The 16915-nt window shown below is 46.7% G+C and overlaps 1 protein-coding gene across 6 annotated transcripts in view; it reads left to right on the top strand.

The window, feature by feature from the left end:
* The window catches only part of LOC144169277 (uncharacterized), a 52908-nt gene that overhangs the window by 10679 nt on the left and 25314 nt on the right, over positions 1-16915 (top strand). For all 6 annotated transcript variants that reach the window (XM_077698354.1, XM_077698352.1, XM_077698350.1 and 3 more), the window contains 4 exons: positions 743-884; positions 7548-7657; positions 10621-10876; positions 13195-13341. In XM_077698354.1, coding sequence (XP_077554480.1) covers positions 743-884; positions 7548-7657; positions 10621-10876; positions 13195-13341 — 655 coding nt within the window. The remainder of the gene's footprint in view (positions 1-742; positions 885-7547; positions 7658-10620; positions 10877-13194; positions 13342-16915) is intronic.

The raw sequence follows: 16915 nt of genomic DNA, 5'->3' as shown, positions 1-16915 counted from the left end.
ATGGTCATGTGGTCGGTTGAGCTTTGCTGTAAAATTCCGGCTTTCAGCCATGTTTAAATGTGCCTTTGTCACAGTCAGCCATTGATGTCGCTGGTTTACGACTTACACTTCTATTTGCGTAGTAAATACAAACACACCTGGAATGTCACTCGCTAATGTAAGGGCTGAAACTGATGACGGAAAGACCGACAAAAAGCCTCACCTTGTGCCAGCTGTACAAGCATGGGCTGCGGATTTCAAAACATATTCATGTAGAAAACGGTAACTTAGAAAACGAAGTTCAGTGGTTCAAAGAACACCACTTTACCAGTGCATAGTGGTGCCAAAAATAATTAAAAAGTTTTAACATATATGTTGAAAATTTGTTGCTAAAAGACAATCAACATCACTTCTACTATTCAGTCACACACCACACATAGCTAGAGTGATAGGCATTCAAGCTAAGCTTAAGACAAAAGAAGTGAGGTTGAGCACGACAGGTGATGCAGGGAGCAGATAAATAGACGAATCGCTTCATGCAAGGGATGAGGTAAAATGTCGGAGAGTAGTGGTGGGATCACGCCTGATTATTTGGATGGCCGAAATGAGATTCAGCTCACACAGGGTTATAATAAGGGGTTGGAGATGGCTTGGAGAGAACACTGGCAACAATGTTGGTGCGTTGGTAATTAGCGTTGCGAAAATTTGTTGCCCGAGACGGTTTGCCGGTCGTGTTCCCTGGTGCCCCCCCCATCCCTCCCAGGGCGGTGTTCTTGGGTTTCCTGTCGGACGGGCAGTGGCTGCTGTCTTACGTGGCCGACCCTGACCGACTGCGAGTGCTGCCTCCAACGTGCTGCTACCTGCTCCAATGGTGGTACTTCGTCCCCGGGAAACCGCTAATCATGGTAGCACCCCTTTCTCCCTCCCTCATTTGTTCTTCTCTGATTGGGGTGTTCTGAACGCATGATTGGGGTGTTCGGGAGTGAGAAACGAGGTGGAACCGAGCATGCGCTGTTTGCTGCAGCTGCTAAGTGTCTTGCACGTTGTTGCAGAGGGAGACGTTGCACCCGTAAAATAAACTTTGCGGAAAAAGAAGTCTTGCTAGAACTCGTGGGAGCCAAGTATTTTCACTGCAGTTTTGTTTTGGGCCCTTCTCTTTTTTAAGTGCTGAGAACTTTAGGGGCTCGACTTGTCATCGTAGCTCGCTGGCTGGACCTAAGTAGAGCCACATGGCGTTTCGTTGTCGTGGCCTAACCCAGAGGCTTCGAAAGCCAAGCGGTTTATATAGCCATAAGCGTTCGAAACTCATGAACCGCTGGCACTTGTCATACATCTCCCTGTTTTGCGCAAAGAAAACCACAGGTACATTTGAGGCGAAATATACGTAATTGGTTGGTTTTAGGCGGAAAAAAGTGACCGCACAACACCGGCACGTGCGGGAGGAAAAGCAAGCACAAAAAGAACAGAACTGCCGCTGGCGCTGTTTCAGGTAGGGGGTGCACGAGAACTGCGAAGGCGGGAAATTTGAATTGCATTGGTGGTAGCAGTGAGCAGATAATGGCGCTGAATCATGGCGTGAATCACTACTCTGCAGTTCCGAGAGCTTTCACATTGAATGGAGCGGCTTTAATTTTTGCTTTTCTGCTACTGAATTTTGCCCCCACCTGTGCTCATAATAATAGATTGCATGCATTTGAAACGCGCTCCACCTTGGGGCAAGGGTAGATGGGGTTACAACAGGCAGTGGATTTTTCTTTTGCGCAAAATGGACCAAGTTTGAAGGTGGAGAGGTATTGGACCATTTAGGTGTGAGGTTTATTTTAACATTTGCGTAGGAGCTGGGCTTCATTGCTGCTCAAAATTAAAGGAAGGCCGGCACATATTGTTGTTCCTCACTCAACAGACCACCTGAAATTGCCATCAAGTAGACTCCAATAAGGCTGTGGGGAGACTTAACTCTTTCGCTACCGCGCCTATCAAAATCGATCAATTTGATCGATACTTTTGGGAGCGTCTTTTCATAGCGGTCCAGGCGTTTCTCGAACAAGTAAAGCTGTTCGGAGTTAGATCAGAAAATGGCCTTTCAAAATCAGTTTTGTTTTCATTTTTGCAACGGAAACGTGATTTTTGACACGCTTTTGAATCAACTGGGTGTGGAAAAGGAGCGTGGTCATCGCGCGTCACGGCTACCAACGAAGAATGCGTACAACTCGTAATTACTCTGCACCAGCGCTTGTTTTTTGCTATCAGGGCGTGAATGGAGAACTAGCAAACGATTTTCAATCGTCAGGTTCGCGCTCTGACAGTAATAATCCCAGAAATCGGCTGAAAATGTCAAGCAGTGCCTGGTTGCAAAGCTACTTTATGATTTTAGGCAGTTTTATTACCTTTGCGCACGTTGTTCTAAGTACTGTGGTAGTTCTACTTACCCCAGGACCATTCGCAAACAGTTTACAACAGTTTCGGTTTCGTTTCTGCATCGCGAAATTCATATTTAGCGCTACTACGCAGTTACCCAACTTCAAGGCTACCTGCCATGGCGCCTGAAGCGTCCGCGACTGATCCTCGATCAAAGCACGGCGCTCCTGATTTCCCCCCACCCTAACCCGATTTCTGCGATAAGAACTTCAGATGCAAGTCAAAAGGTCACACCCAGTCGCCAGATATCTGTTCCGCCGAGGACAGCGCTTCAAACCGGCCTTACACTGCCAGCTGTTCGCCTTCCAGTTTCGTTTTCATGCGAGGGTATATCCGGGTGTCTAATGTTGCTGCTTAGTTGAACTGTCTATTCGGACAGAGTTTCTGATAAGTTTTTGTACTGTTTCATTTGAAAAATGTTAGGTGGCGCTGCAATAGAGGAGGCTCGTTGTGCTGATCTTTTTCAGCGCGCAACTGCTACTCGGCCAAAGATCGCAGGGCACGATTCTAGTTCATTGTACCTCATTTTTGCGAGCAAGGCTGCAATTGCGCGTAAGAAGATGATAATAAAGCTCAGCTTTATGTTTTGAGAGATAACTGACCGTGAACGACAACAAGCATCAGCCACGGCGTTCCGTTTTCAACTTCATGCATGTTTTTTTTCCACATCGCGTGCTTGTCCCAAATATTGTGCTCGCTGTAAATGGAAAGTCAGCCATTGACAAGATGTTTTTATGTTATGTGGGGGCAAATTGGTGCCTCTAATAATGACAAACCGCCAGATTTATTCCAGGAAACCACCCGAAATTGCACATTTTGAATTGGAGGTTGGGCTTCACCGCATGACACGAGCACCGTGCATGCTAACATTTTTTTTTTTATATCTTACAAACTGTTCCCCGCAAGTCGACATTTTTTCTAGGGTGTGTTTTTTAAATGTTTTCCTACAAAATGTATATTCTAATTTTTTTCTACTACCGGTGGTTTGATATACACAACTCCTTTTTTATCATTTTTTTCGACAACTTTACAAAAATTTTGGTTTTGATATTTTTTTTACAACTATGATATATAAAAACCTTTAAAAAACTGGTATTATTAGAAATGCCGTTAAATATTCTGCATTTTGTGCTCCTGCAATTAGTGCCTAACCAATTTTTTTGCAGGAAAAAAAATGTTTTCTTGGACCCCTAAAATTAGTCAATTTTCCGGCGGTAGCGAAAGAGTTAAAAAGCATAGGATATTAAAAATTCAGTGCCCTTCCACTCTGCTAAGAAGGAACACATGAAACAAAACACGTTTGTAATTTCTGATTGAGCATGCTTCCTAGGAGTAAAGGTTTACGGTTCGTTGTTACTTGCTTCGATGCGCCGATGTTGGGGCGTGTAGAAGACTTCTGATGGTCTGCGTTGGTTCCTGATGGTGACGGCACTGATGACACGACGACGATGAGAGTTGTTGAGGGTTTTAAAACTGTATATTTACACGGAAGACATACAGGATATTTACAGACTGAAGTAGACAGTAAGAAATAAAGTGGGTTCCTAGGTCAGCTAAGACTTTGTGCCCGCGGCACCCCCGTCAGCAACGGACCCTGACCTAAGACTACCCAAGTGGTGAGATCCTCCCTAGCCTGACCTGGCTAGCCCGGAAATACGCCGGCCGTGCATAGCACATTAAACCCTGAGGATTCGACCCCGAGACCTTGTGTCTCGTGGTTTTAATGGGTTACTTATGCCCCACCCCCGATACACAGGCCAATCGGCATCTCCTGGGCACCTGATAGGATGGATTAGTAAATCCGAGCCTAAACTACGGTGGGCAACGCCCCTCCGTAACCCTCAAACGCTGGTCACTCTCTCTCTCTCAAGAAAAACAAGGAAGAGATCAAAAGTAAACCAAACAAATACAACAAACACTCAAACATCCGAGGAAACACGTGGCAGCGCCCGGGGCAAGCTTCTACGCACGCCGCCTCCCTTGCCCGTTCCCACGCCCGCACTTTACGCGTATAACGCCTTGTCCAAAGTTTGACCGCCACCACAAACACGGGGTGACCCGTATCCGTTTCTCTTAACGAACGCAGCGGGCCCTCAAGGCTCCCCGCCATTCACAGGCGATCCTCGGCAGAAACCATATGGGGCGCGCGAACCCCGCGGCGTCGCATTCCCAACAAACCATCTTCGCACCTCCTTAGTGTGCGCGCGGGCCAACAAAGACCCAACCACGGCCCAAAATCGGCCGCCGTCAAAGCACGGTTGACAGCCCCTTGCTCCCCGTTATCAGAGGCGAGTCGGGCCACTTTGTTTTACAACCGTCCCTCTGGCTAAACGCGCGCGCAGACGGCCCCCGAAGCGACCACCGCCATATCTACGGAAAGCACATCGAGCATCCGACCCACGCTTTCCCACGCTCGTACTGTGCTTTGCAACACGCCGTTCAAAACAATGATATCGCCCAGCTGAGGATCAATACAATTCGTCTCCGCGCAGGCGGCATGATCCAAAGGCCGCCTGCTGTTGACAGGCTGGCTGCCAGAAAGCCCTTCAGGCGCCCTTCAGGGAACCGCGGCTTCTTACGCTTTCGAATTTGCAGCGTCGCTGACGCCTGCAACCCTTACACTAGGGAATTAGCTGAATGAAACGGGGAAGAACTAGAGTTTTTATTCTGGCAGGCAGGCATGAAGCGGTCCATTTCTGTCTCTTAGAGGCCAAGATATTGACAGCAGATGGGCTTTCTGTAAAATTTACAACTTCACTCTGAACTCTGAATTATGAAAAGTAGATGAAACATTTCGTAACTTTATTTACAAAGGGATAGTAAATATTTTAGCGTAAACAGAAACCACCATATGCTGTGCTGAACATTTGGAATTTTTAGGCTCCAGTGCTTCAATGCAGTGTCATATGGTGGTATAGCTTTAACGATTGATGCATTCATCAGCGGAGCCAAGTCTTCAAGTTCCTGAAATGAGTAAAAATGTGGACATGCAGAGAGTGAAAAGGAAATGAAGAGAACTGCCTGCAGCAAACAGTTCATGTTTTTTTTTTTTTTGAAAATCTCTTAGTCGTGGGAAAACAAAGTCAGAAAGTGGAAGAAAGTGTTTAGGTGCGTGCCATTGTGATCTTTGACAAGGTGTTTGATAGGACAACCGTAAGAAGAGATTAGAACACGACATGGTAGGAACATCTTGCTGGCCTTTCTACGTAACGAAAAGGGTCAGTGTTGACTCAGGGCAGGTTATGCAGGAGCGGCGGTTACACAATACTGAAAGTGCACAGGAAAAAGGCGACCAATCATGGTTATTTCTGCTTCGTGGTGCGTAAAGGCCACCTGCACTCAAAATTTTGACCTCTTGAAAACCCTATGTCCGTATAGTCTGCAGAAAAAGAAAGCAACATGCAAAATACAACAGCTGAAACACGTGCGTGGAAGCTGCAAGTGGTCAGCAAAAATCGGTGGCTTTTGAAACCGAAACCGATGAAAGTGCGGCCATTGCAGTGACGTGGCAGTCATCCAGCGAGCGGGCGGACAGTCAGCAACTCAGGAGCAAGACTGTGCGCAAGCTCTACACGCGCACGGGGCAGCACATGAGTGAAGCTTGCGCAGCACGGCTTAACCGGTTCTCCAGCTGCGTGGCTGGCTAGAGGAAGAAGCCCCAGTCATCTGGAACGTCACAGGCGCGTCATGGCTGTTTACGTGATCCGCCGGCAGATGCAGCGTGGTCTGTGGAGGAGCTTTTTTAAACGCTTCTGACTGATTAACGAGGCGTTTCACAGGGCTACCACTCGTGTCCCAGCTGATTTGGGGGTACTTACTACACATTAAAAATAAATTTGGTCGAGGTGAAATTTGAGTGCAGTTGGCCTTTAAGGGACACTGAAGTGATTTGTAAACATTGCGGGATCACTCGCGCTGATTGTAGTCTGGAGTCCCTAGCCCGTGTTTCAACCACTCTCGATGCGTTTACATCAATTTATTTAGTAGAAAAATTAATTCGAAAGTGCTGTCCTCCTCTTCGTATCCTCCTTGCCGATTTCTTATGATGTTTCGGGTGACACTTACTTGAGCAGGCTTGGCTTGACTGCGCTACTGTGCGGCTCGCCGACCCTCTGACAAAATCAGTCGACATAGCATTTAGTCAGCGGCCGCCGGCAGGTCGTTGCAATTCATTCGCTAAGTTGAAACTAAGCCACGACAGGCTTTGTACACTTTATTTTGTGAAGTTTGTTGATTGTATCAAGCTTAGTGAAGTCTATGAAGTCAAAGTAGCTTCACTCAAGTGCACATGCGACAGTTCAGTGACTGGTATGCTAGTAGAAAATCTAAGGCCAATTAAAGGAGGTAGAAGAGTCAGGGAAGTCAATATAGGTACTAAAGATATAAAATAAACTGAAACTTTTATTCTACAGGTTAAAACAAGGTTGCAGGAGGCACTTCTAGCGCTGCGTGAACTAGCACAACAATCAGCAGAAAGACCACACATTTGCGATTGCTTTTCCTGCGTTAGGAATGCAGCCGCTAGAGATAGGATATTTATGGAAATTTGGGCGACGCTTACTGCATGAAAAAGCTGCAAGTTTTTGGCTTTGCTGTGAAACAAACGCAAGGTGCGAAGCATGAACAAATAGAAAACATTCTGCTTACGTGGTTCAACGATGTTAGAGTGGCGGGAGTGAACGTCGACGGGCCAGTCATACGTGAAAAAGTGGACAACACTGTGCTGTTCCTCATCTTTGAAGACTTCCAAGCGTCCGACGGCTGACTTCACCAATTTAAGGCGCAAGACTGATTGTCGTGCAAAACGGTGTCCTGCAGTGTGAAGAATACCGGCAGCTTCTTATTTTACATCTCATAAGAACATTGAAAAGACATTGAAAAGACAAAAGTGCAGCACATATTGACCAGCTGCTTCAATGTTGCTCAGTGAAAGTGAGTTGCTGACTGAGTACGCATATTTTCCTCCTTTTCTAGCATCTGTGGGCCATACAATTTTCGCAAAATACGTTTTATTTACTGGTTGCCATGAAAAACGTATCAACGAGTTTCACTGTATTCCTCAGCGTAAAAAAAGCTGGAGGTTCCTTTCAGTTCTGGGGTGGCTCACTCTCTGGCACCCCTTGCCACCCTCCTTCCCTTGTTCCACGCAGACCCGCGAGGTGCCACTGTTTGGCGGGCAGAGCCTGGGAGCCCAACTACGGCTCAGCGTCAGCCAGTGGGTCTCCAATCCAGACTGGGTCCTGGTCACCGGCTACTCCAGGTGGGACCCATCTTCAGTCCCGAGGAATGCCCTGCACAAGAGGGAGGCATCACTTGCGTATCACTCGTACAAGTCTCACACCAACACGGCCTCCTGTTTGGCTTATCGTTGCTGATAATTGTGAAGCGAGCAATATGCTGCCTGCATTCTTTGTTTCACCTTCAATGGTGGAGGCTTTCTCCCGTGCAGGAAAGAATGAGGTCTAAACAGTTGTCGAGTGCCAGTTAAAAGACAAACACAAAAACGCTGATGCCCACTTTGGGTCTTCGGCTGCTTGAGTCCAACTGTGTTGCAGTTGAGGTACAGGTGCCCTAAAAAGTAAGCAAAGCAAGTCTTCGTTGAAATTAGAATAATTTCTATTTTGTGCAGCTGCCAGCATAAATAGAATATGTGCGGCCCAATTTTATTCCAGAATGACTTTCTTGAAAATTCGCCTAGAGGTTGCTGGCTAGGCACATGGTGAAGAAATCCCCTCAAAATCTCCAAGCTTCGTTTAATTTTTGGGGCACCTATACACAAAATCGAGGCATTGACGGACGCCTGTCCGGTCAGGAATGGTCATAGAAGGCATAAAAATAAGACGCCGACCACAAGAGAAATGTCATTTCAGCCCCCCAAACGGGAGCCTTGTTCGCACTTAAAAAAAAAAAAAAGTACTCTGAAGTACTTTAGTGAGCTATGCTTGCTGTAGCTTGCAACTAGAGCAAGAGGTCCATCATCTTTGATGAGTGATATTCTTGCGAGCACAGCTGAGCTAAAACAGATCTATCGAAATAAATAATTTTGAGTCCCAGAAGCGTCAAAGTGTTGTTGAAAGAGGCAAGGAAAAAGGAGGCTACATGCAAATTTTTACCCCGTCCTGAGTGCTGTTTTCTTTTGGTGATATGAATCAACAAGCCCTAACACTTCCATTGGCAATTGGCAAACCTTCAGCCAATTGCCCTGGCCAGCATGTCAGTAACTTCTTGAGAGCAAAAATGCTTCGTGATTTGTAGCAACTGTCTTGGGACAGTTCCTGCAATGCACAGGTTTGACAACTATGTCAGCAGGGTTCCCTTGCGGCGGGGTGCAACCACGTAGGGCTGGCCCGACTGAAGACCAAACACCAGACATCTGGCATGGTGGTTGCTGGTGCTGCATCGTTGCAAATTGCCCTACACTAGGGAAGGGTAGCTTGAGCACAGTATAGGATGCCCTATATCCTGAGCAGGAGTTCTTATGCCAGACACTGCTGGCTGGCACTCTCGTAAAATGGTGGCTCCGCTTGAAATCGAGCCACCTGACACAATGAGTTGGCCCACGTGAAGAGCAAACTCTCTGTTTCAAAGCCAAGGGGGACAGTGTGTAATCAGTAGACTTATAACGTCTGCCAATGCCATATCTAGCAGGGAAGAGCCATTTGATTTGCAGTAGAGGACAGGTTGTGCTTCCAGAAGGAACGTGTTGTTGCGGCACATTTGTCAACAGCTAATAATGCGGTGCACGCTGAGAGTAACCCAATCGGTACTGCTCTGGCATGCGCAAAAGACATCCCAGCTTTCCTGTAGGCCGAGTGATGTGGAGACCCAAGCTCAGCAGAGGCCAAAAATTATGTGCGGGATGCCGATGGCCTTCCGCTGAGAATAATCCCCATCTGAAAGGGCACCCCGTGAGTAACGTATGGTGACAATGTTTTGCAACGGACAAAAAGCTGTGCCGCCCAATATTTATGATATTTATGATTTTTGTTTGCTCAGACATGTCAGTGGCCCTAAGATTTACCTTAAATGTGCGGCTTGTTTTGCCATTCCTGTAGGCAAGGGGCTCTCCTTTTTTTCTCTGCACATCCATTTGTACAAAAGCATATAAATTGAACCCAGCTCTTCAGAGTAGGAGCTGATGCCACAGTGCTATCTCAGCATGGCACTTGCAACAATGACGTCATAGTGTTCAGTAGCAGGTGACGTGACAGCACAACAATAGAACAGGTGCAGATTTGGGGGACTGACAATAGATTCGGCTTGTTCAGTACGAATGCAATTAGAAGTCATTCAAAGAGGTCTGTGGATAAACAATAACAGCGAAAGTGATGACAGTGACAAAAAACGGCTCAGGTTCAACACTTCTATGCACATGGTGTTTCATGAAATTTTGCCTTTGCTTGAGATTTTGAAGCCTGCCCTGTTGCTTGTATTCACTGGCGAGGCGTGCATGCAGGCAACAATGTGAGTGCGCCGGCACTGGTTACGTCAGGCTCCGCGGGATGGCAGTACTTGACCGTGCTAACCACGTGACTGTGATGCACGTCAACAAACTCTACCTCACCGAATGCAAAGTATTGCCTCGGGTCCAATGTGAGTGCGATAAATAACATCTCTGTTGACACCACCGTTGAGAATCGGGTTGAAACGAAGCAGACGACGCACGCCGGTGTTTTTTCTTTTTTTTTTTTTTTCTTCGACGTGCGGGCGCAGTTGCCCAAGCAGTGCCATGACCGTGGCGCATCGGCCATGTCTGTGGCCGTTTCCAGTGTTGCCAAGCCAAGAAATTGACAGCTAACCTTTTCAACGAATACCATCTATAGTTATGTCTACTGGATGATGACTGGGTTCATCCTTTCGCTTGCGCTGGCGGGCGCCCGCAAACAGCCCAGCCGGCGTGCCGTCGATGGCGAGACTCAAGAACCAAGCGCAGCAAAGCAGCCGTGAAACCCTCGCCTAGTCACAAGCTTCGCGCATGCTCAGGCGCTCGCACAGAAGGCCCAGCTGGTGCCGAGCGGCCAAGCCCAGGGGAAGCAGCCATTTCACCCTAGCCTAGTCACATGGTGCCGCAGCAGCGAGGCCCCAAGCAAGCGAAGCGATAAGAGCAGCTTGTGCACCAGCGGCTGAAGGTCACTTGCGACGGGATGAATGACCTTGAAAGATGTAGCGTAGAGCTGTCGCTCTGAAAAGCACTCACTGGCAAGGATGGCGTTCCACGTCCAGGTTGGAAGAGGAGGAGTGGCACGTGACGCTGGTGACCAAGCCTCCGCGGATTTCCAAGGGCATCCCCCCGATGGACTGTGGTGCTGACGACACGATGCACGCAAGCTACTCGTGCCCATCGGGGGCGCAGCCCCCTCAGCTGCTGGGCAGGGGGCGGCTTCTGCTGCCCATGGGCCAGGAGCTGCTGCTGCTCAACGTCGATGGCATCATGGGGGCCGACAGCGGTGCGGGGAGATGCGGGGCCGGGGCCAAGCAGGTTGGTGGGGGTTTGCATCTCGTACGGGAAAGAGTGGGGCCAAGCATGATAGAGGCGATGCGCAGGCCTCACCCTTGCTGACTGTAACGATTTGTGGCACTGCATACTCTTCAGTTCTAACTTACTCAGCTTACTTGTAACTTAACTCAACTTACTTGCAACTTACTCAGGGGCCATGCAGACAAAATACAAGTTTGAATTATTCGAAAGATTTCATGTTTTAGAGTGCCCCCAGTGCTTGTCCGGAAGCAAACGATGCTGTATTCATTGAGAAATTAATCAATCTAAGTTAAAATTTTGATTCTCCCGCCAAATCGGGTGTTATCGCGACGTCTGCAATGACATCACAAGTACCGCTCTACAACCGATTGCGGGGCCTCGTTTACTGTTAAACCTAGATGGCGCTACCATACCACAAAGGGCTGTTTTCTTCCTTTGCTTTTTTTTTGACCGTATTTGTACCTGGCTCATTTTGGCTAAGGTAGAAAATAATCGTTTCAATAAACACGGTGTTCGCTCGACAAATATGGTCACGGAAGACACCGTCGCTTACGCCAATCAGCCAGTGTCGTCTGACACAACCCCAAAGCGCCGCAGTGCTATGCAGCTGAAACAAGCATACTGCACGCAGTACCAACAGCAGTACGCATCAGTACTTTGTAATTTCCACTGTTTACCCCACCATTCTTTCTGCTATAAAAAGAATGTGCCCTTAATTTAAAAAGCACAAATAGCTCATTCGGCAAGCTCGCAAGCCCTGTCTAATTTGCATTTGCTTTTGGTGGCCTCAGCCAATCACAGACCTGCCACATATGACATCATAGGTTCTGTTGCGGGAAATGAGCTAGTGGGTCGCATGGCCATTCCCTTTTTCCCTAATTATATAGCTTATTTGAGCGAAGTTTACGTGAAAAGTGGCATCAGTGTGGTTCTAATGAGGCAATCTTTCGAATGAATTAAACTTGTGTTTTGTCTGCATGGCCCCTTTTAAAGGGGGACACAGGTCTTGAGGACATTTTTGTTATTTTTGTTAGTCTATGTGCTTGAGATTTACACATGAAACGTATTTTAACATCCCGAGCACAAATATGCAGCCAGTTGTTGTCTGTGTGGTGTAAGTTTAGAGCTGTGCAATATGTTATGCCATTCTGTTTCGGGCGGCAACTTTTTCATTATCTACTTATAAAATACATATAAAATACACTCAAATCCCGCTACAACGAAATTGGCAGGACATGCGAAAAATTTCGTTTAATCAAAAATTCGTTGAGGTGAAACCTGCCCCAACACACCACGTAAATACTTAAGGTACAGCTATAATATTTTGCAGGGACATTCTATGGGACCTGCAGACTCCAACTAAGATTAATACCAAAAATTGATTTTTTTGGCAAGTTTTTGGCCCTCAAGTCCCCCCCCTAATTGAAGTGATGTGTACAAGGTTTCACGACTGCTTGTGATGATGTCCGTCGCGTGTTTCCGTCTTAACAGGCTTCCCATGAATGATTGATTGACTGCTAGTGGTATCCCCGGGGGGGGGGGGTGTAATTTTATTAGTCATCACACCAAAGAATCTGGCTATGTTTAATTGTAGCGGTGCTATTAATGGCTTGCCCAAAGGAACTTTTGCCAATACCAGTGGTAGCTGTCCTAGGCTATGTGTGTTCCCCTCTGTGCCCTTCTTACACCGGCATCATTACCTTCCTTTAGTCACCTAACAGCCTTGAAGTTTACTGTCTCTGTGCTGCTTTAAAGCTTTGGGAAGGCGAGTATTTACCGCGTATAAATTTGAATGGATACAATCGCAATCCAGCGCAATGTGCCAAATTGTTTGTACGTACTGCCTTTCCGCAACCCACGCATGGTACCCCATCACTTTGTGTATTACTTCCCCACAAAGCTCTTCTTTAAGCAACCTGCTCTAGCCTCAAAAAGCAAAGCACTACTGTGAGAATCATCATAAGGATTTTTCTTCCTGATTTTTACGGATGTCACTTCCAGTTAAGATGTCACATTGACTTTTGATCTTTTGATGACATTATCACCTGTGGCATCAGTTCAGTGGATTGCAGTTAAGCAGCAGTGGGTGCAAAATTTGCAGCTAAACAGAGGCTCAAAGAAGCTGAGAATATTTGCAAGTGCTGTGTATTTGGCATCGTTATTGGTCAATGATGGCTTCTGTGCGAGAGTGCTGGAATTTTCTTCTTCTTCTTCTTCTTTTTTTTTTTTCAGTGCACGGTTCTCTCTCTGATTTGTTATTCTCGGAGCTTGGCTGACCAGCTAGGGAATGGCAATGCCTGTGGTATCCTACTTTTCAGTGCTTTGCTACAATACCAGATCAGTCGTGCTCAGCAAGCAGCCAAAGTAGGCCTGGGTCCAGCCACCCTGGAGAAACGTGGTCGAGCACAGGCGTGCTACATCCGCAAGTGGAGCCGGTCCACCTCTATATTGGTCCACCTTTGAAGGTGTGTGTGCCCCAAGCGGTACTTCCCTTTCTCTCCTCTTTTTGTTTTGCATTATAACGCTCCCACACTTGGTGTCGAACGAATCAATGAGAATTGCTGTTTTCATTAAAAACCACATCGTTTTATGAGGGCTGGTGGCTACATCAACTATGCCAGCATGGGAATTGAAGTGCTCGATTGGAAGTTAGTTTCTTTTTTTAAGTGATAATTAACCCTTTCACTGCCGAGTTGAGTTTTCTTATGGGTTGCCCTCACTCCCTGCCGTTTTTCTTTTTTTCTTTTTTCATGTACAATCGATGGAAATTTCACGCTAGTAATGCAATACAATGCTCTTCAGATTATGTAAACACCTTATTCAGGATTGCCTTATCGAGTACAAGAAGTTGTACAAAGTACAAATAAATTTCAACCTGGTTACAAAAATAATTACCTGCTAATTAGGATGTCCCAGGGTTTGGAAGCATTTTGGTATATGATGTTATTCAAAATAAGTTATTATTCAATATGATGTTATTCTAACAGAAGCACACACAGAAGCATCTTTGGAGCTAGTTAAACCTGTGCTACTCTCACTTGATGTTTCACAGCATGCAACTTGCAGTGTTCCCTCTGCTGCTCTGGTGAGAACAAAGCAGGCCCACTTTTTCCCTGCCCTTTCTGTGTAGCAGGCATCCTTAAAGGGGCCATGCAGACAAAATTTGTTTGTTTTATTCGAAAGATTTCGTGTTTTGTGGTGCCCCCAGCGCTTGTCAGGAAGCAAACAACGCTTTATTCACTGACAAATTAATCAATTTAAGTTAAAATTTTGATTCTCCCGCCAAATCGTGTGTTTCGTGATGTCTGCAATGACATCGTATGTGCTGGGGGGCCTTAGGAATGTGCTCTAAATGTAAGTGCAAATTTTGCGTTTGATTTTGCTGGCATCAGCCAATCGCTGAGCTGGCACATATGACATCATAGGTTCTGTAGCGGGAAATGACCTACTGGGCCGCATGGCCATTCCCTTTTTTTTTAATTTTGTAGCTTATTTGAGTTAAGTTTACGTTAAAAGTGTGGTCAATATGATTCCAATGAGGCAATCTGTCGAATGAACCAAACTTGTGTTTTGTCTGCATGGCCCCTTGAAATCTTGGGTCTAGGAACATCGCTAGGGCTGTATCTTCAGATGTCTTGACACCAGGAAACCTTGCCTCGATGCTGCATGCTACACTTGAAGCAATTGCCGACGACTCATTTGATTGAGCTACGTGTCGAGCAAGTGCAGTGCCAGTGCTCTCCAGCAATGGACTGACTTGGGACAACGTGGGAAATATGTCCCCAGATAGCTCTGTTGTGGCTTGAGCGAGTAGATTGATTACCTTCACAGCGGCAATCATCAGCTTTCATTCAGCTGCAGTGAGGTTATCAACCCCATTACACTCCGAAAGCTCCACGGTGATTGGTGATGATTACTACATCATCTGATGCTCGCTATTCCAGCGCGTCAGAACATCTTGCATCACTTCGAGGGCATTCAGCTTCATTTTCCTTTGTACTTCCAAAATGCGCGCCCGAGCCTTTGAGCTTTTTTTTATAGCAGTCAACGATAGCGCTAGCCTTCATGCACAGTTGAAAAAATCCAGGTACATCCCGCTTGACATCACTCATGCACAACTGCAGCGTGCGCCCAAAACATTTTGTGCCTATCTAAGACGACTGAGTAATTGCTGCAGTGAAATTTCTCCCATTGCCTGTGACAACATACACCAACACAGTACCGTACCTGGATCAGGAAGTGCCCACTCCTTCATCACGCTTTTCAGAAAGAGCACCAAGTTTGCGGCACCATTTTTGTACATGCCAGTGCACTCACATGCAGTTGAAATGAGCTTTCATTAGCACACGATGTCCAGCTGTCTGTCGTTATTGAAATTTCCTCTACTCCACGGTCAATCACCACCTGAAGGCTGCTTTTCAAGTTTTGCTTCTTTGAAGCGTAGAGCTCCAGAGTTATTGCTCCGGAAAACGTTGTTCGCGACGGCACAACGTACTCTGGCATAGCAGCGTTCATGACGGCCACAAAGCCTGACTCCTCAACAACGCTGTAAGAAGGCATCTCGCGTACTGTGAATCCGGCAATGGCATTTGTCATTTGCTGTGCTTTTGGCGCCGTATGTTTTAGCTTCGGCTTGAAACGGTCGGCTACTGAAGGCTGTTGCGCGTCAGGCTTAGCGACAGCAGTAGTCTTCATGCTTTTCTGCGCACAACGTTCCTTTTTGTATTCCGCGAAGACATCCGGTTGCCTCTTTAAATGCATCGCCAGAGTCATCGTAGTCCCCGCTGGTGTCTTCAGAATAGCGTGGTATTTGAGACACTGAGCTTCCTGGCCTGGTGGGACCTTCACAAAAAGTTCCATATAAGGTTGGCAACCGTGGACGCATTGGCCATGTCACTTGACTGATTGAAGCAACTGATGCAGCTGAAGTTCAAGCGTGGAGTGTGATCAACCCCTGCTCACTGCACATGTGCCACACGGCAACCAAACAAATTGTTTAGTAACGGTAAATGGTAACCAAACAAATTGTTTGGTTACTGTTTTGTTCTTGGAAACAACGAAACGGTAGCCCTGACTACCTTGACAAATGTGCGTGTGTGAGATGGCTACGAACCACGCTGTGAATGTGGCTTAGCTTGTCTTGGCTCCGCACGTAGCCACGATGTAGGCCTGACGTCAATGGCACTGCAGCTTGCCATACAAAACCAAAACTCCTGGAAGTACTTGTACGCAGTTTTGTTATTCGTTCACCCCAAATACTTCAAAATATTAGAAATTTCAAATTCGGGTCGAAGCGAATTCGAATACTGTAATATTTGTTCGAATATTCGAAGCGCTCGAATATACGCACAAGCCTGAATGTAAGCCTAATGAAAAAAGGCATTGGACTGGGGCTAAAACGTCACTTTTTTAAGCTTGCAGCACTCGTCGAAGCATGTTCAATGCTCCATACCTGCCAGGTTTCCCGAATTATCCGGGAGACACCCGAATTTTGATGGTTTTGTACGATTGTACGAGCAAAACAAAAACCTTCCGAAAACTACCTGTGTTTTGCTAAATCTTTCTCCAAGTATGGCCTCATTGCGTCGGAGCTACCTGACGATGCAATGCAATCCTACACTATGTGACATCGTTATCAGCGAAGAGATTAAAAAGCGTACTCGGCTGTGCGCAGAAGTTGAACCGGTCAGTATTCCAGCAGCGCTGAATGCGAGAGGTAGTTCAGCAAAGCGAAAGAAATCGAAGCCTGTTCCGACCATCCATGTCTGATAACCCTCGGTCACGTTCTTTCGGCGAAGTGTCGCAGAGGCGGACGATGTTAGCCGTGACAGTAATTCATAGGACTTCCCGAAAAGAGCGGCGTCAGCCAAGTTGAAGATTTAGCAAGTGACCAGCGGTGTACGTTGTTAGTAGTTTGGACGGCACAGTATAGACGGCATAGTTACAACCCTGCTCTGTTGTAACTAAGTTAAACATGCATGTAAAATATTCTATTGTGTTACTTCTAATCCCCCCCCCCCCTTCCCCTGACAGATCTCC

Source organism: Haemaphysalis longicornis, unplaced genomic scaffold (genome assembly GCF_048455015.1).
Source record: "Haemaphysalis longicornis isolate Haplotype H1 unplaced genomic scaffold, Haemaphysalis longicornis Haplotype H1 scaffold_2, whole genome shotgun sequence".
Taxonomy (NCBI): Eukaryota; Metazoa; Arthropoda; class Arachnida; order Ixodida; family Ixodidae; genus Haemaphysalis; species Haemaphysalis longicornis.
The sequence above is the reverse complement of the archived record's forward strand: the minus strand, read 5'-3'. Positions and strand labels throughout refer to the sequence as shown.